Below are 26,185 nucleotides of genomic sequence, written 5' to 3'. Positions count from 1 at the left end.
TTTTCGTTTTCCATACAGAGGAAACATGTCACGTAACATATGGCTTCGACAAAAAACTGAGAAATTTAAAAAAAATTAAGTGTTAGAGGTGTCATCTCTGAAGTTGCGTGCAACGGCTATTCACACAGTTTACTGCAGTCGAAGTTGGCACAAATTGAGACCATCACCCTCAAATTGCTTTTTTCCACAGGAAAAAGCAATTTGAGGGTTTTACAGATGTAAAAAAAGGATGCATTTATCTAAAACAGTTTGACTATTAAAAAACAAAAACTGAAGCCCATGTTTGAAGATGAATATACAGTATGTTATTTTTCACTAGTGTTTTGGGATGTAAATACCAATGGAGAGGCATCTTGATGTGAAACTTTGCAAATAAAAAATGTTGGGGATTTGGATAAAATTTTTAAAAACTCATGTTGGAAAAGCATATTTTCTTAAATATTTTTTTTTTTTTTTTTTTTAGAATCCTAAATAGACTTGATTTTCCTGTTGAAAAAAAAAATGGTTTGCAGCCAAGTGTTGCAATAGAATCACTACAAATCCAATTCGGCTTTTATTTATAGATCACGTTTAAGACGTTTGACCAAAGTGTTGTACATGATAGTGAGGTTAAGAATGAATGTTACAGAAAAATGTGCCGCAAAAGCTCCGTAGTAATAAATAGCAAACATCCAAATATTGACTTTACTGCAGCAATTTTAGAACATGAACTCAAATATCGAATATAGGTATTACTGTACTACACGGTTGGTTACCAAACAGAAAGGTACAGATAAAAAAAAGTTAAAATGTTGCAATTCTTAGTGAGCTTCAAGGCTCGAGCGCATAACTTGAAGACAAAGCATGGTGAAGAATCAAGAATTTTCCAATCTGGAGTTGACCTGTTTGTACTTGGGAGTAATGTGACCGGTGAGTTGCTCACTTAAATATAGTAACAGATGGCACACACCCTCATCGCAAAACAACAACACGCCGCTAACACGGCCACACTGAAGCTTTCATTTCGTTTTCTCGAGATAAAAAGTGTAGGACAGGATTAGGAAGAGCTAAGCTGCCGTGAAGAAAACATCTCAGCTATTTTCATCTGCAAAAGGACAAGCAGACGACAAGAGGCAATCAAAAGGTGTCAATACGGTGTAATATCCATTTTGATGTTTAGATCAACACAATTTGTTTGCTTAACCAGCTGCAAAACAAGATTTTCGATGAAAAAATTGAAATTGTGAGTGACTTTGGTCTGAAAGATTTTTGCAGATACTGTATGTATATATACATATCTAAATCACACAGTAGATTGTTTGTATTTTGGATCAAATAAAAATTGGACATATTGTTATGGTTTAAAAAAAGTATTTGCTGTTTTTTAGATTAAAAGAGAATATTTTAGCTGAACCACATTTTTTTCCCCCATAAAATGTATGTACTTATTTTTTTCCATCCAAATTACAAATGTTTTGTCCAGTAAAATAATTGAAGGAAATTACAAAATTTGGAGTTAAAGTACTTGCTTCTTTTTTTTTTTTTTTTTTTTAAATTCATAGAATGAAAAAAATACGTTTTTGTTGTGGTCCAGTTTCTGCAAATGTACATTTTCAAATCAACACATTTCTATCCAGATTTTCAAAAATGGCGACTGTGTCTCTTAGCATGGAATTCGAAGGATTAGTGATGAAGGATGAGGAGGTGGAGGATGAAGACGACGCAGCCGTGCAGTATATGATCCAACAAAGCCTGTTGGACGCCAACAAACACAAGCAAGTCGGCACAAGTGCCACAACAACACACAGGTTGCTTTTAACTATCCTCATTGGGAATACCCAACTATCAACATGATGCCAATCGTCGTTAAATCCGATTATTTTTCAGCTCTGAGGGCGCAGACGGTGTCTCCATTTTCACCGCAATAAGGCAAGGTGAGGCGATATCAAATGCGAGCAACTGTATCACGATACGGCTTGACACTGTAATCGATATGTTGGCCAAAAGACACAAGCTCGGAAGAAAAAGAAATTGCCACAACGTGGACACTCGGATGAAGTAATACATCGGAATATCGCTATTTTGTCTTGGCTTGCCCGCAACTCCCGTGACGCTTGTCCAACGATATTGACTGTATCGCGATACGGCGATTGCGCTACGATCGATACATTTGACTAAACCCAGGTACCGTATCGATATTTTGTCATCGATTTCCCACTCAGTGTACGAGCACGCTCCTTTTCCAGTGATATCGGTTGTGTCACGATACAGCAGTGGCGACATAATCGACATATTTGACGAAACCCACATACAATACACGAGGCTCGTGATAGTTTGTCGTAGGTCACGGAGGAACCCCGGATACGATATCATCACAGTACGATCAAAAGTATCGCGATACGGTATTGAACCAGTCGCATCCACGCTTTGTGTACATGTAAGAAAGCGATACGGTTTGGATTATCACTCAGGCCGTGAGAAGCCGGCGGAGGATCTGAGCGTCAACCACAAAGAGGTTTTCTTCCAAACGGACGGCCGAGGAGGGACGGCCCTCCACGAGGCTTCGGCCCAGAGCAACCGAACCACGCTGGAGCTCACTTACGCAGGTCCGTATCGGAACCGCTCCCGTTTTCGCCCGCTCGCCTCATACGAAACGACCTCCAGCTACGGGCGACGAGGCCCTGGAGCGTCGGACGGCGCGAGGCGAAACGCCGCTCTTTCTGGCCGTGGAGCGAGGCCTCCTGGACAACGCCGACTTCCTGGTTAGATGCGGCGCCCGGCCCGACGCGCAGAACCGGGACCAGGACTCGCCGCTGCTCGTAGGTGGGTTTTTGTACTCCTCTAGAGTGTTCAAAAAAAGAATCCTAAAAGGTGGAAAACTCAATTTCTGCGACGGCGGCGGTGCGTGGCGGCACCTTCGGAGGGGGGCGGCCGTCGACCGGGCGGGCCGCCACGACCGGCGGCCGCTCCGCGAGGCCTCGCCGGGGGACGGGGCGGCGCCCGACGCCCGCGGGCGCTTCGGACTCACGCCGCTGGCTCTGGCCGCGCAGGCGGGACACCTGGAGGTGGCCGAGGTCCTCCTCGGGGAAGGTGAGAACAAAAGCACCAAAGGACATGGAAGACCGATGCAAGTAGACTGACAATACTGCATCGCACTACTATCATTACTACTACCACTACGAATACTACTACTTTTAGTACTACCAATAATAACTAGTACCATAACTACTACTCCCACTTCTGTTATAACTGTTGCCAGTCATCACAACTTCTTTCACTATAACTACTACTACGACTAACCACCACTACTATTAAAACTACAACAACTAATAATAACTAATACTATTACCACTTGAACTACTAATGAGTACCACTACTATTAATAACGACCACGGCTAATACTATTACGTACTACTTCTACCACCACCACTACTACTAATAGTACAACTCTATACGTTTTTGTAACTAATACTATTACTAAGAAACACTACTGCTAATAACTGTTACGAGTACTACTAATGATAAGTACCACCACCACTAATAATAATTATAACCAGTACTGATACTACTAACAATGAAAACGACTACCCCTGCTACGACTATTACTACTACAGTACCACTAATAACACCACTAATACTACTATCAGCTACGTTAAATATGAATAACTGCTCATAACTACTGTGACGAACACCAATAACTACAACTACTACCACCACTACTAATGCTCACTCCGTTTTTTGTTGTTGTAATACTATTAGCACGAGCACCACTAATAGTTACTACTACTGCCATTACTACGCATCACAATAACTACGACCACGACTAATCGGTATCACGATCGCCATCACTATCATGACGACGATTCGCAGCAGTCGGACCGAGCGAGTATTCGATTGTCGATGCCGCGGCAGGAGCGGACGCGCTGTCGCAGGCTCAGGACGAGGCGTCCGTGCTGTACGAGTCGTGCGTCGGCGGGCACCTGCCCGTACACCGCGCCGCCCACAGGGGGCACCTGCGGTAAGACTGACACATCGCATGTCACACCTGCAGTACGATATTCGAGCTGCTTTCCTTCTAATATACTGCAGCAACGATCGCGCAATTGCTGGATGATTCATTGTACTGTCGGTATCATTGCGAACACATCCGACGATATCCCCGGTTATACGTCGTACGGTGCCGATTGTTTTCTCCTTCCACTTCATTGGCATTTTCCATTATCGGCGTATCGTGATACCATCGTGCCTGACTTTTCGTCCAATGCTGTATATCAATCCCTGCTGTATCGTGATACCGCGCGATGCGGAGTGTGTGTCGGTGTGTCCGTTTGTGCAGAGCCCTGACGCTGCTGATTCCAGTCACTTCCACGGAAGACATTTACAACAGCGGAATGAGTCCATTACATTGCGCGGCTGCCGGGGGACACGCACACTGCATCCAGGTGCGCGCGCGCGAGCGAGCAATTGTGTGCGCGTGCACCTGCTGACCGCGTTTGCGGCAGGCGCTGCTGGAGGCGGGTTTCGACCCCAACTACATGCCGCACCCGAGCGTGCGTCGCGGCTACGACGACGAGAGGAAGTCGGCGCTCTTCTTCGCCGTGTCCAACAACGACCTGCCGTCGGTGCGCCTCCTGCTGGAGGCCGGCGCCATGACCAACCAGGACCCCGTCAAGTGTCTGCAGGTATCAAAAAGGCAAGGGCGGGACACCAAAGTACATGGAGTGACAGCTTTCGAGATCAAAAATTATTTTGCTGATATGCCTTCACGCGATGACCTAATGACCCATAAATATTTTTGGGGTCAAATTGGACCCTGAACAGGGTCCAGAAAACAAACAACCATCCATCCATCCATCCATTTTCTGAGCCGCTTCTCCTCACTCGGGTCGCGGGCATGCTGGAGCCTATCCCAGCTGTCATCGGGCAGGAGGCGGGGTACACTCTGAACTGGTTGCCAGCCAATCGCAGGGCACATACAAACAAACAACAATTCGCACTCACATTCACACCGACGGGCAATTTAGAGTCTCCAATTCATGCAGGTTTTTGGAATGTGGGAGGAAACCGGAGTGCCCGGAGAAAACCCGCACAGGCACGGGGAGAACATGCAAACTCCACACAGGCGGGGCCGGGGATTGAACCCGGGTCCTCAGAACTGTGAGGCTGACGCTCTAACCAGTCGGCCACCGTACCGCCACAAACAACCAAACAAAAAAAAACAAAAAAACTGTCCAATCAGGGAAATGGAGTAATACCTCAAATTCCAGCCCATGATGAAAACTTTCTAGATCTGTTATTATTTTGTCAATATACCTTTGGGTGATAAAGTGATGACCTCCAAAATGTTTTTGGAGGCGGGTCAAATTCGACCTGGGACAGGGTTAAAAAAAAAAATAATAATAATTCCACATGCTTTGACCTATAACAGATTTAAAAAAAAAATATGTTAAATAAGGGATATAGAGTCATACCCCAAGTTAAAGCTCATGATGAGAGTTTCTAGATCGATAGATGTCATAGTTGACTAGTAACGGGTTCACAAATCGGATTACAGCTAAGTACATGCAGTGATACCTCAAGTTAAAGGGCATGATGAGACCTTTCCAGACCTTTTATTGTTTTGTGGCTATACACTCATGTGATGCAGGAATGACCCAAAATTCAGTTTTTCGTATCATAGTTGATTAGTAACGGGTACACAAATCGGATTACAGCAAAGGACATGCAGTGATACCTCAAATTAAAGGCTATGATGAGCACTTTCCAGACATGTTTTTTAATTTTTTTTTATTTATATCTATTGTTAATCTGTGTCTTGTCTTTTCAGGTGGCTCTGCGTTTCGGCAACTACGAGTTGATCCGAACGTTGCTGCGATACGGCGCCAACGTCAACTTTTACTCCAGAATCAACACCACGCATTTCCCATCGGCCCTGCAGTACGCGCTCAACGACGAGGTGCGGCGACTCGCGTCTTCGCTTTGGAGGCGGCGGCGACGGGATGAGACTGTGACGTGCGTGATGTGTGTGCGTGTGTCAGGTGGTTGTGAGGATGCTGTGTAACTACGGTTACCACGTGGAGCGTTGTTTCGACTGTCCCTATGGCAACGGATCGCACGTTCCCGAGGATTATGAAGGCTGGACCAACACTGTCATCAAAGACACCATGGTAGGTAGCTGACTGACACACACACACACACTTGTACACGTAAACGTAACTAAAACTGCACGCGTGCGCGTCAGTTCTGCGAGGTGATCACGGTGTCGTGGCTCAAGCCCCTGTCTGGTCACGTGGTCCGGGTTCTGCTGGACTACGTGGATCACGTGACCCTGTGCAGCAAACTCAAGGCGGCAGTCATGGAGCAGCAGCAGTGGGGCGACATCTGCAGGCTGCAAGGTGAACTACAACAAACAACGCACAGATCACACTATTGCGTACACTTAGGATCATAAATGACACGTTATTAAAAAGTATTCTATATTAAACTGTAATCTAATCAATAATGATACAAGTATGAATATTAAAATACTTTAAAAGTGTTTTTTTTTAACCTTCTGTTAATTTGTAAAATAAATGTAATTATATAATTTTTAATGCGTCTTTGAATGTGTCCCTTACGATAGTTCTATAATTACTATTGATATCATTACCATTATTATTATTATTATTATCACATCCTACTTCTTCTGTATTACAAATGCCAAATATGTAAAATTATTGGAAAATAGAAGTTTTTAAAGGATTTGGATTGCCCTTCTCACACTTTTTGGTGTTAATGACATGCATAAAATGAATTCCCATGCATTTCAATAAGTGCCCCTGAGAATTCTAAGTATAATTTTTTAAATGACTACTATTGCTTTTTATGATAATTATTTCACCTTACAATTTATATGGCTCAATGTTGGACATAAAATCATAATTTTCTGATGTGAAAATTAATTCACATCAATTGAATTATATACCTATGATATATTCATTTCCATATATTCCAATTTGTAACAAAAACTCATTAACTGCCAGCCTTCCCAGTTAACATGGATGATTTGACTTGTAAAACCGTCAATGGCAGTGAACGTGTTTCAGAACTGTTCAACGCTACCATGCAATTTGTGTGAGTGTGGAGGCAGGTGTACCTAACGCAGTGGTGAACCGTGTGCTCGGCCCTCAGAAAACGCCCGCTGCCTGCAGCATCTGTGCCGCCTGCGCATCCGCAGCTGCCTGGGCCGCCTGCGCCTGCGCTCGCCCATCTTCATGAGCTTCCTGCCGCTGCCGCCGCCGCTCAAGGACTACGTCCTGTACCGCGAGTACGACCTGCACGGACAACTGAAGAATGCGCACACGTGATTCATATTTTTTACTTGTTGCTACAAAACACATGGAGTCACGCGGCTAATTAAAGGCCTCGATTAGGGCTTTCCAGATATGTAATTATAATATCAATAACCCTGCATGTGATGAGGTAATGACCAAAAATATGTTTTTGTCAAATTTGACGAGTAACCAGCTCAAACAAAATCAATTTACAAAAAAGTACAGAGAGTAATACCTCAAATCAAATGTCATAGAGGGGGCTTTCCACATTTGTAATTATTTTGTAAACATATCCTCATATGATTAAGTCATGACCAAAAATATGTATTTTTAATTACAGGGTCAATTCTTTTGCAACAAAGTAAATTTTCGTACCTCAAAGCTCATCAGAGCTTTTCAGATCCTTAATATATAATTGGGGGAGGGGGGTTAAATTGGGTGGGTGTCAAATTTGATTAGTAACAGGGCCAAATATCAATTTGCAACGAAGTACATACAGTAAAGTGGCACATTAAATTTCCCATGCTATAACATTTTTTTTTTTTTTTTTTCCAATAATCGATGTCCTGGCGGTTTAGTGTTTAAAGGATGTTACATTCAATCGACAAACCGAATAGATGTCACTTTAACCAGGTCACAGACTCATTTTGACCTAATTTATGCATAAAAAAGTGTGCGGGGGCTGATCTTGATAGCATGGGACCTTTAAATGAAATGTCATCATGACAGCTTTCCATATCTGCAATTATGTTGCCAATAAATCAACATAGCATGAAGGACAAAAACTTTTTGTTTTTCCTAACCTGACTTATTGGAAAGAAAAATGCTCATCAGGGGGGGGATAATTAAAAAAAAAAAAAAAAAAAAGTACACCAGGAGGCCAAAACCATCTGGAAAGTTTTAATCTCACGGTCACTGTTCTACCAAACAGTTAGGGATTGTGTCAGCTGTAGAAAATAAATGCAAGTAATATATATCCATGACAACATCCAGGTGTGTAGGGGAGGGCGGCTCATGCGACGCCTGAAAGCGGGGTGGGGGGCCTCGGCCCTTCCAAAAAGTCCTACAAGGGCCACAAGAAATCAACGGACTGTTTTTACAAGTGCATCAAATGCTACCCGAGCCTGCGTTCAAAAGGTGATGGGACACTACAAACACACGCACAGCCAGTGTTTGGATGGAGTGTCAGACCAGTACGAAGAAGAGAATACTGCTAAATAGTCCCCTCAAATGTGACTCTGTGAGTATATCATCTCTTTTTTTAACACTTTGGGAGAGACACGTAAAAGACATTCAACCAGGCAGGTAAAAGGTACAATAAAAAAATAAATTATCACCTCAATAAACCCCCAAAAATAAAACATTTGCCTTTTTTTTTTAATTTTTTTTTTTTTATTGGGGGCCAATAAAATTGGGGGCGCGTGTATGGCCTCAGATGCTCACATCTGATTGGTCCCAGAGACGAGCATGTGATGACGGGACCAGGAAATGTCGCTTCAAGCGGGGCGTGTACGTGACTGAGAGAATTGGCAGGTCCGATAAGATCAGCTCAACAATAAAATGACACATTTTAAAGAGGATTTTACACCGGTGATGTGCTTTTTTTTTTTTTAATGTGTAAAATGAGTAAATTGGAGAGTAGATGGCTATACTGTAAATAAAATGACATCCACCAGCAGGGAATACTACACGAAGTGCACATTTATGTGCGGCAGGATGGAAAACGCGACTAGAAAAGGAATCATGAGCGTAATGTTTCTCAATGACACAAACTAGTGACAATTATTCATCTTTTAAAATGAGCACAAAGCACAGAACTCGCCACGAGGTCTACTCGTCGGGTGCACCTGCGCATTAGCGTCCCCGGGGGACGATGTTGCCCTTCTGTCCTGCTGAAGAAAAAGCAAGAAAAAAAAAAAGGCTATCGCTTTAAAAGATGCCCCCTGCAACATTTCCACGGTAATGAGGCGGCAAGAGGAATTTGATTGACAGCACTGACCGCCATTTCACGCAGGGATCCGAAGAAAAACGGTAAGAGAAGATTGGACACGGTATCTGCCTGTGGCTTTCACACAGAACTCGGCCAAGATTAGATATCGCCACGACACGGCTTCCCGCAAAAAAAAAAATAATAATTACACATACTGTCCGCGCTCTACCTTTGGTACTACCTCGAAAGATGGAAAATTCGAGGGTCGCCTTCGTCGCCCTATTCCGTGTCCCCATCCAAGCGCATCTGTGTGAAAGGGTTAAGGTCTCGCAAAACGGCCGAAGCCATTCAAAATTTCAAAGCGGGATAAATGTGACAACGCCACACGCTAACCCACAATCAGATGGTTAGATGACTTCGTCGCCGAGCATCTGGCAGCGACAACCAGGCGGGAGAAGTGAGTGTCGGCTGTAAAAATTCACACCCCTGTCAAAAAGGCTGGCTGTGTGTAAGGGGCTTTTTTTCCCCCACTGAGCGATCGCAAAGACGTAACAGCAGATCCCGAATTTATCCGCACTCCAAAAAAAACGGGATATGTCAACAGCCGTCTGTGCCGAGTGGCTGAAGATTCACATCCTCGTTCCACTGGCCCAGCGTTTTTTCATTTTTTTCATTTTTTGAATAAACAGCTCTGCTACTAACCCTGAAGGCTGAAAATTGCCAGGCGAGGTTGGGGCTGTTTATACAAAACAGGCAGAAAAAAAATCCAGCTTCTTTCATTCTTCCGCAAAATTGTCGCGTCAGAGGCAGTGTAAAAGGGGTTTGTTTGAGTGTGTGTGCGCGCGCGCGCATTGAGCCTCAAGAGTTTGTCCACTCGCCACCGTCCCGCATCCTGGCTGTTGTTATAGTAACAGGTGTTGCCATGGCGACACTGCAAGGTGTAGAGTGTGCGGTGGTGCGCGCGGTGCGGGATGGAAACGTCAACTTCCGTATTTCGTCCCGAGTGTTCACTGCAGGCTTTCGGCCCGCAGACCTTCTAGGATCCTGATCAGGCTCTCCAGGCCCAGCACGTAGCCTCGGTCGGGCCCTTCGTGGATCGCCGTGTCGCCACGGAAACCCTTGAAGGTGGAGTGGGCGAAGTCGATCATGCGAACGTCCACCAGGGGGGGCTGCTGCTTCCGCTGGGGCGAGGGGGCGGAGGGGGGCGGAGGCAGGGGGGACAAGGCGGGCGCAGGGCAGGAAGAGGAGTCCGGATGGGACGGAGGGTCGTCGGCGCCGGGGGTGTCGCCTGCCGTAGGTGCAGGCGGTGGTAGCGCGAGGGGTCCGGGATTACCGCAGTGGGACTCCTCGGGGGCCCCGGGAGTCTTCTGCCTGCTGACAAGCTGCCCAGAGTTCAAACCAGCAGGAGACTCGGGTTTCTACGAGTAAACACGGCAAACGTTAGTGCCAAGATAAAACAAAAAACAACAACAACCTCCGCGCCAGTAGGGGTTGACTTGATAAACTCGATTCATCTCACAGCTGTTACATTTCAGGCCTTTTTTTTTCTCCAGTCAATTTTGGTGGAACCCCAACTTTGTCGCACACTCGGCCCTCACCTTTCCCTCGTAGATGATGAGCAGCGAGGACGAGTAGAAGCGGTAGGACGCCTGGCGCTCCAGCACCGCCTTGAGGCTGCGCAGCTTGTGGAGGACGGGCTCGAAGAGGTCCCGCCTCAGGCCCCGCCCGTTGTGCATGTACTGCTGCAGGGCCTGGCCGAATCCCTCGGCGGACAGGCCGCGCCCGTAGTACTTGTTCCGGCAGAGGTAGTGGCCCGTGTTCAGCTGGTAAACCTGCCGACACACGGACACTCTCGGTAATGCGCTTTGCCGCCATCGACAGGACTGGAGGGGGAACAGTCCCACCTGGCATGGAGTCACATGGACATTTGGAAATTTCAAATGGTCAGCATGACCGTTTTAATTCTTAATCATCGTCCTACCGCTTGATTTGCTCTGCTGTGCAGTTAAACTTATTTATATTGGCAAGTTTTATGCATAATGCCAATACAAAATATGCATGTCAGGTGCAGGTCCAATTTTTGTCCACTTTGGGCCACCGTGCTCTCGTTCTACACTGTAGTATCGGTGACTTTGAATGTGTGTGCCTTTAAAAGTGGGGCCCGGCCTGCTGAGTGACGCCCGAGTCAGTGAATGAGAGTGCAGAGTTGTCTGCTGTTGGCTCAGGATAGCGGTGGGCAGAAAAGTGGCTAACCGTTAGCCAGAGGGCATGCCGTTGAGCGCCGTCAGTTGTGGCCTTTGCATGTACTCGTTTTGCTTTTATTTTTGTTACCGTTTGTTCAACAAAGTGATTGAAAGTGCACCGGAGGCGACCACTATCCTTTCCATTCACTTGTACTAGCGGTGGGAGGCGATATTAAATTAGCTAAAAATGTCGCCTTCACTATACACGTGTAGTTGTGTTTTTTTTTTTTAACTGTGAAATGAACTCAAACTTTGGACACCCTTTTTTACGTACACTTTCCTCCTGGCTCGACACTTTTGCTATGCGAGTCTGCAAAAACAGTCTGTGTGGGGGAAAAAAAATAAAAAATAAAAATCACTGCAAAATTCCACGATATACTGAAAAATCCACTATATCAAATTATATGTACAACTTAAAAATCTGCAACAAAAGGTGAACCGCAATATAGCGAGGATGACTGTACATTGTTTATTGTGTAAATGTGTCTATTTTTGTTTCCATTTCTAATAATTGATGCTCTTGTTCCTCTTTTATCATCTCGAGTGAGCGCCATTCGATTTAGCCTCTTTTACCAAGAAAGCTTGCAAATGTGACAGATGCTCGTTGCTCGCTCGACGCTAGCTACTGGCCCGGGCTTGAACGTTTGGTGCGCTCGACTCTCAATCGGTGAAACGGTGGCGGCCCGTGGTCAAAGTGTGACTGGACGCCGCAATATCGCCACCGTTACACAAAATGAAGAATTGTCACAAAAACGCTGGCATTCTTCTGCCTTCGCTTTTTACATATAATGCCGCAAAAATCGGAATACAGCCGCGTCGGTTTCGACGTCAAATAATGAGGCGGTCGACTTTCGGCATCGTGATTTTGAACGTTATTAACAGTCATAACTTTACTCTATAAAACAACGATCGCAGCAGCAGCAAGCGTTGCACATAATAAAGATCGAACACAGGTCAAACAATACAGCGACAATAAAAGCTTTCCCGGTCAACTTCCTCCATTTACACAGAACCGCAAGACGGGAAACGGGTGAATTAATAGCGGCGTTTTACCTGCATGCCGCACAGGCGCACCCCCAGCGTCGCCGAGGTGCTCTGCTCGCACTTCTTCATCTGCCTGGCCGCCTTCTCCTCGGAGGCGTCGTCGCCGTGCTGCCGGGTGCCCATCTTCAGGTCGAGGATGCACGGGTAGGAGAAGTGGTGGACCACGTTCTCCAGCAACAGGAACTCTGGGTGGGACGCCGCCGTTAAGGGGCTGCAACGGAAGCTGCGAAGCGGTTAACACCGGCACGTTCTCGTCACCTTTAACTTCCTGTCGGTGCGCTCATCACATGTCCCATGACGTGCATTGCGCCGTGGGGGGGTAACATTTGTGATCTTTCTGTAGCTACATGGTGTCAGTGAGTGTGTGCGCGCGTCGCCAGGCACCTGCAGACTGGGCTCTTTGAAGCAGGAGATCAAAATGGGACCACACGACCCAATAACTCGCTTTGTGTCATCACAGGCTCACGCGCATTTACATCCTGTACCTGCTCAGTATTGTTGTGGTACATGGACACAGTGATCAGATGATAAAACGCTAATAAAATGGAGATTTAGTCTTGCTTCAGAAGTTCAAATTTGGTCGCAATTTGACAAAATCTCTGGGAAGCTCCTGGAAATAGCGAACCTTCCCCTGAAATGGACGCCTCAAACCATAATGTCGTTTCAGGCACGGATGGCGTCTGGACATGTTTGCGGGCCCACTCGTGCTGGACACGCTAACTATATTTCCTGTTGCCCTTTGCGGGACGAAAAAGCAAGCAGTTCAAAAACAAAACAAATTGCCCGAATGGCTGCCACGAGCCAAGATGGCAGACTTTCCGTGCCATTTCAGTGATGGCTTATGAAGACTTTTTTGTGGGTCTCGTCATGATGGCCGTGCTTAGCAAATTTCATGTTGGGGGCTGAAAGTTGACATTTTCAGATCGTTTGACGAACCCCTGGAAATGGACTCAAAAATGCCGCTTGAACCAAATTGCAATAACCAAACCTGAAACTCCTCCCAATATAGCGCTGTCTGTCTACCCAGCATGTGTCGTCCAAATTGGCTAGCCATTGGAGAAGCATTTCTCGGAAGAGTTCCTTTTGGACACCTGAAAATGGCTAAAAGGACTCTCCGATGCTGAGACTTCCTAGATGGCAACGCTCCGCCCGAATGCGTTTCCCTGAGGAGCGGCTGTCCATTTGCCGTCACTGGCCCACCGCTGAGGAGGATACTGAAGAGCTTGCGGTCTTTGGACTCGGAGCGCATGCGGCTGAGCTGCTGCTTGTGGCAGCGGAGGCTCCAGGGGTTGTGGCCGATCTTCTCCGAGCTCAGCCCGCTGTTCCAGTCCAGCATCTGGAAGGGCAGGTCCGGGTGGATCTTCTGCTCCGACTTCGGACTCTTCAGCTCGGCCGGGTTACTGCCAGATGAGGAGAGACGAGGATTAAGGAGGCATTGTTGACGACATACGCTATCCCGCCGGACATTATCCAATGGTTTCTATTTATGACGTGACATCTACTTTTTTTTCCCATTAGGAATAAAAAACAAAAAAACAACAACACAGGTAGCAAGCAACTGAAATTGAGGAAGTTCTCAGAATCACGTTCAAAATAAAGCCTTCATTCATTCATTCAATCAGCTAAAATGAGCAAGTGAAGCAACAAGACAGGCGCAACAGCGTACTTCTCAGCGGGTTCCGCGTCGTGCGCGTCCCGCCGCTCGCCGCGTTCGTCCTTGTGCTCGGAGGACGAGGAGGAGCGGTGGAGGCTGCGGCGGGAGTGCTTCCGCCGCGGCTGCTCCCGCTCGGCCGGCTCGCGCTCCTCGTGCTCGCCGGCTCCCGCCTCGGCGTTGTGGCTCTCGCCGTACGGGTAGGCCACCAGGTTGATGTAGCCGTCAGAGTCGCCCTCGAAGCACACCGACACCACGCCTGGCGGGACGAAAACGTCGGCGAGGTTACCGTTCGTCAGGCGGCGCATTCAACTGCTGCTCGTTGCGAGGCGAGTTCACTGCCGGGTCACTCGTACCTCGAGGCGCCGCTCTACTTTGTTTCTGAGAAATCCGACATTACAAAAGAAAAAGAAATCTTCTTCTACTTCCCTGCTTCTTCAACTGTTCTCGGAGCAACTTTTGCGCCGATACCGCAACTGCGGTTATAAATAACACGCAACTAGCACAACGCGAGTCAGAGGCGGCCAAAAATTCGGCCAATTGGGGAGCGGATTACAGATAATTAGATGGGAGGCGTGCTGTTTCAGGAAATGACTATTTTAAGCTCCTCGTGTCTGCTGAGGTACGATGGACTTCTTCAACTCAGCATCTGCAAACAAACCTGAAAGCCCTCGCCCGTCTGGTGCCATTATGTCAGACGTCTTCGGTGTGCAGACCTCCACGGCTAAATATAGACACTTTATGGACCGCTGTTGTCATGGCACCCAGGGAACCTGCAGCACCCTGTAGGGGTCTTGCTGTAGCGCCTTTTACGGCGCCGGTACAAACTGGACACTTGTCTGTCAACGGCACCGACACCAAATGGGGAAGTCGAGCAGGCAATTTTCCACCTTCTTCAACATGGGCTTGGCCGTAAACAATTTGGAAGTGGCATTTAAAAAAATGGTTCACTATCTGCCAAAACCGCTGCTTGCTGTGAAGTGAGCCGAGTCCACAGCGCTGGCAAGTCAAAGCAAAATATTTGTCTGGTCACTCGCATCTCGAGGCACCACTATGCATGACACAATACTTCCGGCAATAACTCCAAAACTCCACTAGATGGCGGTATCGCTCCATAAACACTTCCTGTTCCTGCTCATGTCTGTCTGACATCTTCACAGATTCACTTGATATTGACTTTAACTGTACACAACTTGTTTTCAAACTTGTCCGAAAGTCAAAAATGTGAGTTACATTTTTGCCTATTTAAAGGTGAGTGGTTGGATCCTGCTATAAAAAAACAACAAAAAACTTCTTTCTGGCGTGAGAGCGCTTTCGCATGAAACGTGTTGACAGTGTACAGCGTCAGCAGGCGTGTGTGTGTGTGTCGGGTGACAATGTGTGCGTGTATTTACAGTCACAGAAAGCACCCGAGTCAGCGGGTACCTTTGTACTCGGGGGTGAACTCCTTCATCTCCGGAGGCAGAGATTCATAAAAGCGCTGCTCCCTGCTGATCAGAGGCTTGCAAACCGTGTGGTCGTCGTAGCGCATCATGCTGGTGTGACCCCCCACCTAGCACACACACACACACGTTACAATAAAATGAAACACACGGAACGCAACGGTTTGCCGGCTCAACGACAGTTGGAGCAATTTCCCGCCTTTGGCCGGGTACTGAGTAAAGGGCCGTTTTGGCAATTTTCCTGGATCTCGGGTAAAAAAGGCCGGTGTTCCATCCATCTGAATATAAGCGCCATTATTCCGTCCCAGGCCCACATTGTGCTGCTTTTGGTGTGTGCACTATAATACAAACACAAATGAAGAAGAGTTTCATAACACATGACTCAGTAAGCTGCAGTAATATTGGTCATTTTTCACAGAGGATAAAGAATATATGCATGAGTACAGCGGACGACTGTTATTATATTGTATTTTCTATGTGCGTTGCGAGCATTTGTGTTAAAATAATCCACTGCTTAAAGGGTTAATAATACCGCGACGCAGTTGCCGTTCGTTAGCCTGTCTATGGCGGTTTGCATTGCCTCTTCGCATTAAGCTTGCGTACTTTACTACTACTTGTTTGAGATACACATCGTGCATTTCTTTTTGTTGGACGTATTGTAGATGTTTAAAGTTCCTACGGGCGCTTTGTCGCAGTCCCCTTCGCCGTTCACCAGAGTCGGTAGGAAGCGCTTCGAGCTGTTTTGCTGAACGTGGAAGTAGGTTGCGCGTAGATTGGCGCTGTCTGACAACAATTTTAGACTTCACACCAGATGCTGGTGCTGGGGTCACGTAATTGTTCACTGCTGTGTTTTCCTACAGGAACAATTGGAAATCCCAACCAATCGAGTGGCCTCCTGGAAAGGGACTCATTTGGACTTTGTTCCCCCTCACCTGGTGCATGAAGGGCTCGAGTGGAACGCCTCCACCTCGGGATCGAAGTGATGCGCCACCCCCTGGCCCCGCCCCCTGTAGCTTGCTGTCCATGTTGTTGGTGTGCGGGAGGCACATGGCTCCTGGCGGACAAACCGTACCTCCTCCTGCGGAAGGGAACGTGGTTTTTAAGCGATCTTCAAAACAAGATTTAAGACCTCACGCTTAGACGTGGTCTTACCCGGCACATGGACTCTGGCGGGCAGCGAGGGCGAGGGCGGGGCACAGGGCACCACGGGCTGCTGGGAGCGCACGCCGGCTCCAGGGGGAGGCGGCGCCAGACCGAAAAACCACCTCTCGAGTCCTCCGATCAAGCGTGCGGTGCGCTCCGCCGCCCGCTCAGCGCAGGTGCCCGTTCAGGACTGCGGAGGGCGCGGAGTTCAGGTCACTTCCTGGGAAGACAGGAAATGACGCTAACATTTAAACCGGTTTTGTTCCATGGACATCGTCCTGCTCCTTCCGGCGTGCACGCCTTGGCCTCCTGGGGTCAATATAATACAGACAATCGGCGATAATTGGTCAGTGAGCCGCAGTAGTAATCGTTGTTCTTCGCAGAGGATAAAGACGATACGCCTTTGAGCTTTGTTATATCTATCTACATGTGTTTAAATATCTGTATCTTATAGGGTTATTACACCACAACAGCAATGATATTCGTTAGCCCGTCTGTGGCATTTTGCATTGCTTGTCAGCATTAATTTAAGCCGACTTGAAGCCAAAGCAAAAAATAAAATAAAAACGGGAGAAACAAACAAAAGCATTAGCATTCCGAGTCCACCATCTCGTGCCGAGCGTCCTCACGCCGTCAAGCTTTGTTTTCCGAAGTCCGACAGAAGCCGCAAATGTTTCCCAGCTGACGTCTTTAAAGCGCCGTGCAGAACATTTAACGGTTCACGTTGGCTTTCAGCGGCACCAATAAAGCAAAAGAATGGATTCAAAGCTGGCCCATTGCTGAGGAACGCCAATAATACATCAAATTATTAGCATGTGAAACGACGACACCAGAAAGCACATTATTGGAAAACAACTGTGGATTTTTTTCCCCCCTCAATTACCACATCAAACAAAGAAGAGAACAAAACAAAAAAAACAGCATTGTATGTCAATGACAATGCAGCTGGGACAAACATGGAGTAAATAAGTAGTCTGTTTGCCCAAATGTGCCGCTGAACATGGAAAAAGGACCATTGGAGTCCAGAGGTCAGTTTTACTGTTACGAATGAAAGCAAAATTGCACTTTGATTGTTTGGCTTTCTAAAGTTGGAGCCTTTGCCTTGTACAAAATGTGTGCTGGCTTACAAAGTACAGTAACAATCGTTCATAACCACGCCAAAAAGAATCCTTTTTAAAACCGTAACAGAGCCTTGCAATTGCAACCCTACTTTGAAGCCCTAACCATGGCTTGAAACCCGAATCCTAATTTCCAGCCCTCATCAAGGATTGAGAACCTGAATCCTACTTTGAAGCCCTAACCAAGGCATGAATAACCTAATTTGAAACACTACGCCACGCTTGAAACTATTTTGAAACCCTAACGCTGTGTTCAAACTGTAAGTGTAACTAACCATTATTTGAATGACCGATTTATTTCTTTGATTCATGGATGAATTTCCACCAGGGCATGATTTCAAATTGACAATGCAGAAAATGTGCAAACCCGAATCGATTACAATTCAGTTACTGGTTTTGTGTGTCATCCCAAAAAACGTTGAGGATTGTTTTCCAAAGTAAAAGCAGACTTTGGTCAATGTCTTATTTTGATGAAACACAAAGACAACTCGTCCTGCTTACATGGATGACTACAGAGATCAAGAGAATATCGACTGTTTCGAGAAACTAAATCTGAGGATTTGGACATTAAGTTTAACAAGGTCCCTAAACAAGCACCGTAATCATCAATGATCAAAATTGGATAACGGTTGCACCTCCACTTGAAACCTCAACGCGGTCTTCGAGCCCCAGTAAGGATGCCTAAACCTTGTTTGAAACAAACTGTCCTCCTGCTTCCCGTATCGAGACGTCTGGTAAAAGCCAGAGCTTCTCATTAAAAGCTTTCTGCCGCTGGGCTTTCGTGGTGAACACGGTGAGCCGAAAATCCTGTTTGGGCCGCACTGCGTGACGCAGACAAGTCAGGCTGAAGTTTCGAACGTTGCCGTTGGCGTACGTTTGCAGCCTTCCGTGTCTTTCCCGGCGAGGGGAACGGACGAAGCAGGCAAGCAATCAGCTTACGCGTGTCTGATTAAGTGTCTATTTGTGACCGGAGTAAGCCGAGATAGAGCCGATTAGAAATCGTTATCGTTGGCGTCGTATTGTGTCTTGAGGCAACGGAGGCTAAATGAATTCAGGGCCGACTCCTTTGCGGCCTCAGCGGCCCGCATGCCAAATTCAAACAGGAAGCGAAAGTACCTGCCACTTTCCAACGACGCTAATAGCAATTTTAAGCTAACTCAAAACCTTAACCTTGGCTTACTTTCAAAGGCCCTAACCCCGACTTGAAATCTTTGCCCTTGTTTACAACCCAAACGCTGATCAATCAGCGCGATTGCCACACGGCGGACTTACATCCGAGCCGCGAGGAGACACGGAGTCACGTCAGCTGAAGAGGCCTCTCATGCCGCCTCATCGGTCGGGATCTATTTGGGAAAGACAAAATGATCAGCGTCTGCTTTACTCAACCAATTTCAACTTCATCCGAGTCTTTCTATGAATAAAGACCAATCAAAAGAATAGAAACTCCTTAGATGCAATAACAACAACAATATATCAATGGGTAAAGTACTGTTGTTTCACAATTCACATCAAATCACATGTACAATGTTTTACTTTAGGTTGCCTTCTAATAAACTAAAAAGACATAAATAGGTTGGACTGGCGATTCTCAAAGTGTGGCGCCGGCACCACGAGTGGTACGCAGGCTCCTTCCAGCGGGACGCGGAAGAAACACCGGCCAAGTACAGTTCAGTTGTATTTCACTTTTAGGTTTAATATATTTGCATTTACACTTCAAGAACTGTTTGTTTTCAAACATTTATTTAGGTACCATTTTTTACTTAACTTTTATGTGCAAAACATCTTAAATCACTCCTTAATTAAGTCCAGTTTCTTTATTTTCCGATACTGTATTTAAGTCTACGGTGGTACTCGGAGAGCAAAGTATTTGATGAGGCGGTACTTGTTGGAAAAGGTTTGAGAGTAAAAAAAAAAAAAGTTATTTCACAATTCAGGAATGGAAATGTTCATCAAATATTTATATAACAATTGCTCATTTAATATTATTTCCATGTAAAACGTTTCCAAAAATGGACTTAAAATTACAAATAGGTTCAAATTGACACTTTTTAAAAATTGGCTTCCTATGTATTTCACATTAAAAAAGATATACATCCAATTGAGGTGCACGAGATTAAAAGTAATCTGGCACATCAATTAAAAGAAAATGTCTTCAATGTCATAACAATTACATATTTCTAGAGTTTTTGTCACCCCACCGAGTGTTGCGATGTTTCTCACAAAATGGAAATGTTGAATATGAACAATTTCCTCTGTGAAATTCTAATTTGACAAAAAGGAACCCCAAGTGCGATACAGGCGTTCGCCAACGCGGCTCTGTGGGACACTCATCATCCTCATCCTCATCCTCACCGTCAGCCCTGGCTCGGCCTCATGTTACTGCTGAGGGCCGCGGGAGCGTTATCGAGCTAAATAATCGTAACGACCGTCATAAACGCAGAAGCCGCTGACATGACGGCTAACGGAGGACGTGGCGCTGAAGAAGCGCCACGTCAGAATTGTTCTCATCGAGCCGCAAAGACAAAACTCAAATCCCAAATCGCAGAGGGAAATGCAAGAAAAAAAAAACATAATACAGCTGCTGCACACATCCCCTGACACACCACAACAGCTGCTGACGCGCACACGCGCTCCAATCGGCGACATTGTTGCAGAGACACTTGAGGTCAGCCGAAACAGCCGTCCGTCTGTTATCTCCGCCCACAACTGGGATGCCATGGCGACCAGAACTTGAACGTCAGTGAGTTGAAGAAGAAGAAGAGAGAGAAGAAAGAAAAAAAAAGACACTGCACAGAAAGGAATAAGAACATTATCGCAAGAATGATGTAGTAGAACGAAGATCATTTAGTTGGAATTACAAGAATGAAGTTCGGCATTTGACGAGAATTATTCATGAATCGTGCTTCTACCAGTCCTCCATTTGTAATATATGATACTGCCAATAAAGTTGCAATGTCACTCGAAAAGAGTCGCAATTTACCGTAAACGTAAAAAAGTCTGATTACAAGGATAAAGTTGGAATTTCACGAGAAAAGATTGCAACATTGCTGTGATCGAGTTGCCCAAAAAGTTCGAATTTGAAAAAGGACGAGAACAGAGTTATCATTTTACAAAAATGAAATCGGAATTGATGAGAAAAGAGTTACTGGGTTAAAGTTGACATTACGTACAATAACGTAACGTAATAACGCAAGTCATACATTTATAAAAATAGCGTCACTATTACTTGGATAAAGCTGTAATTTTACAAGCACAGAAGTTTCAATACAAGGAAAAAAAAAAAATTCTAATTTTCGGATAATTAAGTCGTTACGAGGATAAGGCTGTCATTTTACGAGAAACTGTTGTGACATGTATTAAAAGAATTGTTTTCTTATTTTATGAGAATGAAATTGCAATATCACTCGGATAAATTCCTATTTTTATGAGGGAAAAAGACGTTTTTTGAGAACAGTCATAATACAGTCACAATATGACAAGAACAGAGTCAATTTTCCCAAAATAAAATCGACAACTGAACTAAATTATTCAGTTGAAGCGGAAATTCAAGCGAATAAAGAACACTACAAGAATAAAGTCAAACATTTACGAGAACAAAGTAGTACTCGTATGAGGCTAGAGATGCAATTTTACAAGAAGAAAGCTGCAATATTACATTTTTGTTCATCTCAAAAATAATGACGACTCCATTCTCGCGGCGTTACCTTATTATCCTCGTTGCGTTAGGTTACGTTCAACGCGCCGCCTATTTTCTCATAGTTTGCCTTATGCACAGAGGAAAAGTTGCAACAATGAGCAGCACCTTCAAGACATTCATCGGAAAAGTGGGAGTACAGTTCACTCTCTAATAATGTTAAACCATTAAATAGATGAGAGGGGACCGGAGTGTGCGTGCGTCTTCCTTTGTATCGTATCATCATCTCGTCTCCCCTCGCTGCAGCTTCTGGCTAACGTGCTGACGTGTTTGAAAGCAGCCAGGAGGAACATTAACATGAAGGACACCTTCCTTTTAGTGACCCGAATGAGGCCCGTGACGCTAGACAGCCGGCGTCTGGAAGGAGGAGCCTGGCGCTCAATCCGTCCGGGAAAACAACAAAAAAAAAAAAAAAAAAAAAAAAGAAAAATGTCCTGAGGGCGTCACGTGGGACAACTGAATCAAACCTTCGTCGAAAATGTGACTCATCATCATTTCTTGGACGGCTGTCTGCGAATCCTGAAGACGTGCAGAGCCTCAAAGTATTGAAACAATTCAAACTTCAAACAGTTCAGCTCAGTCACAACATCTCATGAATTATTTTACACATTCTGCAAAGTCCCACATTTTTCAGTACTCCACATTGCTAATTTCTAGAGGTGCAATAATTAATCGATAATTGAATTCATCAACAACCAATTTGATAATCGGTTGTTTGGAGATGATTGAACTTTCCAATGCTCGGAATTTCAGCCTCTCAACAGTCAATATTCTCCCATTTCTGCAGTCCTCCATGAAAGCAGACAGATGATTATCTTTGTGTTGAATAGAAATAAAACATTTGCAAACACCTGCTTTCACTTTGGAAAACGATGATCAATATTTCCGCCCATTTTCTGAAATGTTTACAGACCAAATCTGTAACTGAAATATAATCAATGTTTGTGCATTTTTTGCACTGTCAATTTGAAATAATGTCCTGTTTTTGAATAAAGGGAGGGTTTTATCAAATCCGATTAATCGTCAACGTAATCAACAGATTAATGTATTCATAGTTAGTTGCAGGTTTGCCAATTTTCCCAAATGGAATTTTAAAAATGTACCGAAATCATTTCAGAGCAGCTTTTCCTCCCCCCACCAGTCTCACCGTCAACATTCATTCCATTTTACTGCAATGAATTGCACAGCATTTCAGCCCAGCAGCAGCTGCTTTACATTCGCACGCAATTTCTACAGAAATCGACTTTCTAGTCTACAAAGTACAGAGGTGTTGTACTTGTGGCAAATGTACACTTGCGTCAGCATACCGCTCTAGCGCCACGACACGGCCGCTCTAGCGCCGCGACACGGCCGCTCTAGCGCCGCTCTGCCTTCCGATCGCAAGGCAGTGAGCTGCTGGGCTAGGCGAGTGTTTCCCAAACTTTATTAAGCTGTCGCTTTATTAAGCTAACGCACATATTTTAGAAGTTTGCGCTACCACTTCACAGCATATTTTTAATACTTTTTCTTTTTTTGTACACTATACAGGCGTACCTATACTCATTCCGGTTAGCCCGTCTATTATTGTGTTTCATATTATATGTTAGCATTAAGTTAGCGGACTTTCATTAGCCATTTCTATATCTCTTTTGCTGTATATGTCAGTTTTACAGTGAACTTCAACTCTGACTGAGAAACAAGCTGAAGCTAGCACACTTTGCTTCTCGTTCAGAAAACTGCGAGCAAGAAGAGAGTGCCATTAGGCGCGATGGATTATTTCAAAAAGTATGTTTGAATAAGTTGAAATGTGTTTAAATGTTCAGGTGGAGGGTGAATGGCAACTGGTGGATACCACGGGTTAATTGGACTTTCTGCCATCTATTGGAAGCGCATTTTACTGTTTCTGCCTGTTGCTGGCACGGATTGACGAAGAAAGATACACTATTTGTAGTAAATAAATCATTCCCCAACCAGTTCCAAGAGAAAGGTGATATTTTCCCAGTGCCCATCTGATGATGATCCCTCACGGCACAGTGTTTGGGCATGACTGCACCAGGGAAGCTAACGTAGCGGGTCGATATTATCGCCGCAAACAAATGGACTCCAATGCCAGCGCGCCAGTCGCAGAGGGTCCAAATTGTAGTCCTTAACGAAAAGCTGCTCCGGCACTTAATTCTTTGATACTGGCTGAATTGAGGACCACAGCGAGGCTCGGCTGCACGTCGGCAGGAAGCGGACAAGATATTTAGCGTGGCAACGGAGCGTACCCCCGCTGGCGCCCGCTCACAGCTGTGAAAACAGACGAGCAGCGCCAGCGCCTCGACTGCGATCTTGTTTATTTGCCAAGGTTAGCAGAGTCGCACGAACTGCACCCCCCCGGCCCCCTCCCGCCGGACACTTCATTAGGTACGCGGTCTTCTCAATGTGCTTCTGAAATGTACTTAAAATAAACTTGAGAATTTGAGGAAGTACACACTATGACAGAACCATAGACGTTCCCATTTGAAATGCCATTAATCCATTCCAGCCGAATGTGTTTCGAGAAAAAAAGAAAAATAGCAATGTAATGTACAACGACAAAACATGAAAATATATACAGAAATACATTGGTTTTATTTATAAAGTGTCATTTCTGTACATCCTGTCGTGTTTTTGTGAAAGATGTGTGCCTTTAGCACTTCTAAAAAAAAAAAAAAACATAGAATGAGCACTTCAATCACCTCAACACCCTCCATAACAAATGAATACACCAAAAGAAAAACAACTGATTACAAACGTACATGAGCAACACGGCTCTTCTCACAAGTAACCATTTGCACCATTTAAGTCGAGTTTAGCGCAAGTGATTAAGTTTAAAACGTCACGCAATTCCGACGTGGACTTGGAGAAACCCTTGGAATTTCGGCCCGCACCAGCTATTGCTGGATATTTGGAACCGGAATTTGTTAGCCAATCGAAGCGGATCGAGAAGGGTTCTCGGAATAGCAGACAAAACAAAAGGATTAAGAAGATAATCTGAAAAATCATCACGTCATACTATTTTACTCGAATTTGAAGGTGTTTTATGACCAGATTTTCTACAGGCGATATCGTACAAAAACATTACCCAAAAAGGCCATTCCCCCCCCGCACACACACACACAAAAAACTCAATTTCTCCAGAACCGATCATATGATTTTCAAAATTCTCGGTGCACTGTATCCTGGTTGAAGTGACCATTCCAAACACACTAGGCATTTTGACAGACTGTCATTTTTGGGAAATCTTGTCACGTTGCCACGCTCGTTACAACGGCCTCGTAACGACATCCTCCCTGACTCGCATCCAGAAGGTTGGAGCTTCTGCTGAATGGTCAGAATTTAGGATTTTGAATGACAACACAAAGCAAAACAATAAATGCATACTATGATAAATACCATAGACAATGTGATGACTGCTTATACAGGCAACAATAATTTTTAAAAAGAAGTGTTGGAGGAAGGTGGGGCGTCTGCCATTCGCGAATTTTCTGTATTTTGTCTCGGGTCTCGGTGGCCAACTCCCGCGAATAGCGGGGGGGAGGGGGGGGGGTCCCTGTACCTGCCTCCTGCAAACTTTTCAACATCCTTCCGCAACACTGTTCACATTTGGCTTCCCGAACTTCCTTGGACACTAATCCCCAGTTGTTACCGTCCACCGGCAGACACTTTCCTCGGGTTAGCGTGTTAAACGAATTTAGCTGTCAAGACCGGCCAAGCTTGTTGACCTTAGCCTGGCAACACGCTAGCTAGCTGGCTAATTAGCCAGCTAGCCGTGTCGGATGTGTTCCATTTTTTTTTGTTTTTTTTTAAATCACATCATTATTATAATTATTATAATTATTAGTATTATTAAAGGTGGCTGGCGTTCACTCCTTGTACTCCCCGCGGTGTTGGTTTAACTCCGCGCATCCAACGGGGTAGCCGCTGGGTGACGTTATTTCGGCTACTTGGTTTTAACGGAGCCTTTGCCGTGCTAACGCCAAGCTAGGTGGCTAACTGGCTAACGTAACGTCAAACCGTTCGGTTGGCCTCCTCCGGTTGAGCTGACAACAAGATACAACTTACCCGACTACAACCGGGGGATGGACTTCAATGGCGGAGGTACTCGGCAAACTGGGGGAACAGTGTCAGGATGTTGGCTCGCTCCAATCCGAGAGTGATGCGGCTGATAAGAAAAACATCCAGCATCGGGGAAACGTCATGTTTGGCGTGTTACACTTGTTATTGCGTTGATGTGGAGATTTGGCGCCCCCTACAGCTTGTTTTGGAAGCTACATCAATCGAAACGATCAAGAGTAAGAGTAAAGTAAAATAAAGACAATGAAACGTGAGCATAATCTCCAGGTTTTGTTGTTGTTTTTTGCAGCAGATGTCTACATTAAATAGAGTTTTAGTTCTTTCATGAAAGACACAGAAAATAGGTTTTACCAAGCAAATTTACATTTGTGAAGACAAACCTTTGCAAGAATGAGCAACAAGGAAACATTTCAGATGAAAGCGCAAAGGCACATTTGAAGCGATTGGCTCTAATCGGGGCGTGACTTGATGCAGCCCATCTCGCATCGGCCATGACCACGTGACGATAGGATGTCACATTTGTCAATGTGATTCTCCGACTTTATTTGTGA

The 26,185-nt window shown here is 45.3% G+C and overlaps 2 protein-coding genes across 5 annotated transcripts; one reads left to right on the top strand and one right to left on the bottom strand.

Annotated features, from left to right (window-relative positions):
* Positions 1 to 1,017: 1,017 nt before the first annotated feature.
* LOC133408374 (dynein axonemal heavy chain 12-like) lies at positions 1,018 to 8,337 on the top strand. Of its 2 annotated transcripts, none has more exons than XM_061687193.1 (12): positions 1,018 to 1,123; positions 1,617 to 1,787; positions 1,867 to 1,913; positions 2,451 to 2,585; positions 2,644 to 3,069; positions 3,892 to 3,997; positions 4,316 to 4,421; positions 4,482 to 4,661; positions 5,807 to 5,935; positions 6,018 to 6,146; positions 6,221 to 6,374; positions 7,150 to 8,337. In XM_061687193.1, exons 2-12 carry the CDS (start codon positions 1,627 to 1,629, stop codon positions 7,323 to 7,325), a joined length of 1,749 nt encoding a protein of 582 aa, XP_061543177.1. In that variant the 5' UTR covers positions 1,018 to 1,123; positions 1,617 to 1,626; the 3' UTR covers positions 7,326 to 8,337. The 2 variants fall into 2 exon arrangements, with proteins under 2 accessions (XP_061543177.1, XP_061543176.1); XM_061687192.1 differs by having other exon boundaries at positions 3,850 to 3,997.
* ip6k1 (inositol hexakisphosphate kinase 1) lies at positions 8,179 to 25,810 on the bottom strand. Of its 3 annotated transcripts, XM_061687194.1 has the most exons (10): positions 25,623 to 25,810; positions 19,136 to 19,206; positions 16,755 to 16,965; positions 16,535 to 16,680; positions 15,586 to 15,712; positions 14,176 to 14,419; positions 13,725 to 13,909; positions 12,519 to 12,694; positions 10,821 to 11,054; positions 8,179 to 10,640 (listed from the first exon to the last, which is right to left on the bottom strand). In XM_061687194.1, exons 4-10 carry the CDS (start codon positions 16,649 to 16,651, stop codon positions 10,230 to 10,232), a joined length of 1,494 nt encoding a protein of 497 aa, XP_061543178.1. In that variant the 5' UTR covers positions 16,652 to 16,680; positions 16,755 to 16,965; positions 19,136 to 19,206; positions 25,623 to 25,810; the 3' UTR covers positions 8,179 to 10,229. The 3 variants fall into 3 exon arrangements, with proteins under 3 accessions (XP_061543178.1, XP_061543179.1, XP_061543180.1); XM_061687195.1 differs by lacking the exon at positions 19,136 to 19,206; XM_061687196.1 differs by lacking the exons at positions 16,755 to 16,965; positions 19,136 to 19,206; positions 25,623 to 25,810 and having other exon boundaries at positions 15,586 to 15,940; positions 16,535 to 16,625.
* Positions 25,811 to 26,185: the final 375 nt, after the last annotated feature.

Source organism: Phycodurus eques, chromosome 10 (assembly GCF_024500275.1).
Source record: "Phycodurus eques isolate BA_2022a chromosome 10, UOR_Pequ_1.1, whole genome shotgun sequence".
Lineage (NCBI taxonomy): Eukaryota > Metazoa > Chordata > Actinopteri > Syngnathiformes > Syngnathidae > Phycodurus > Phycodurus eques.
Note: the sequence above shows the minus strand (reverse complement) of the source record. Positions and strands in the feature narration are given on the sequence as shown.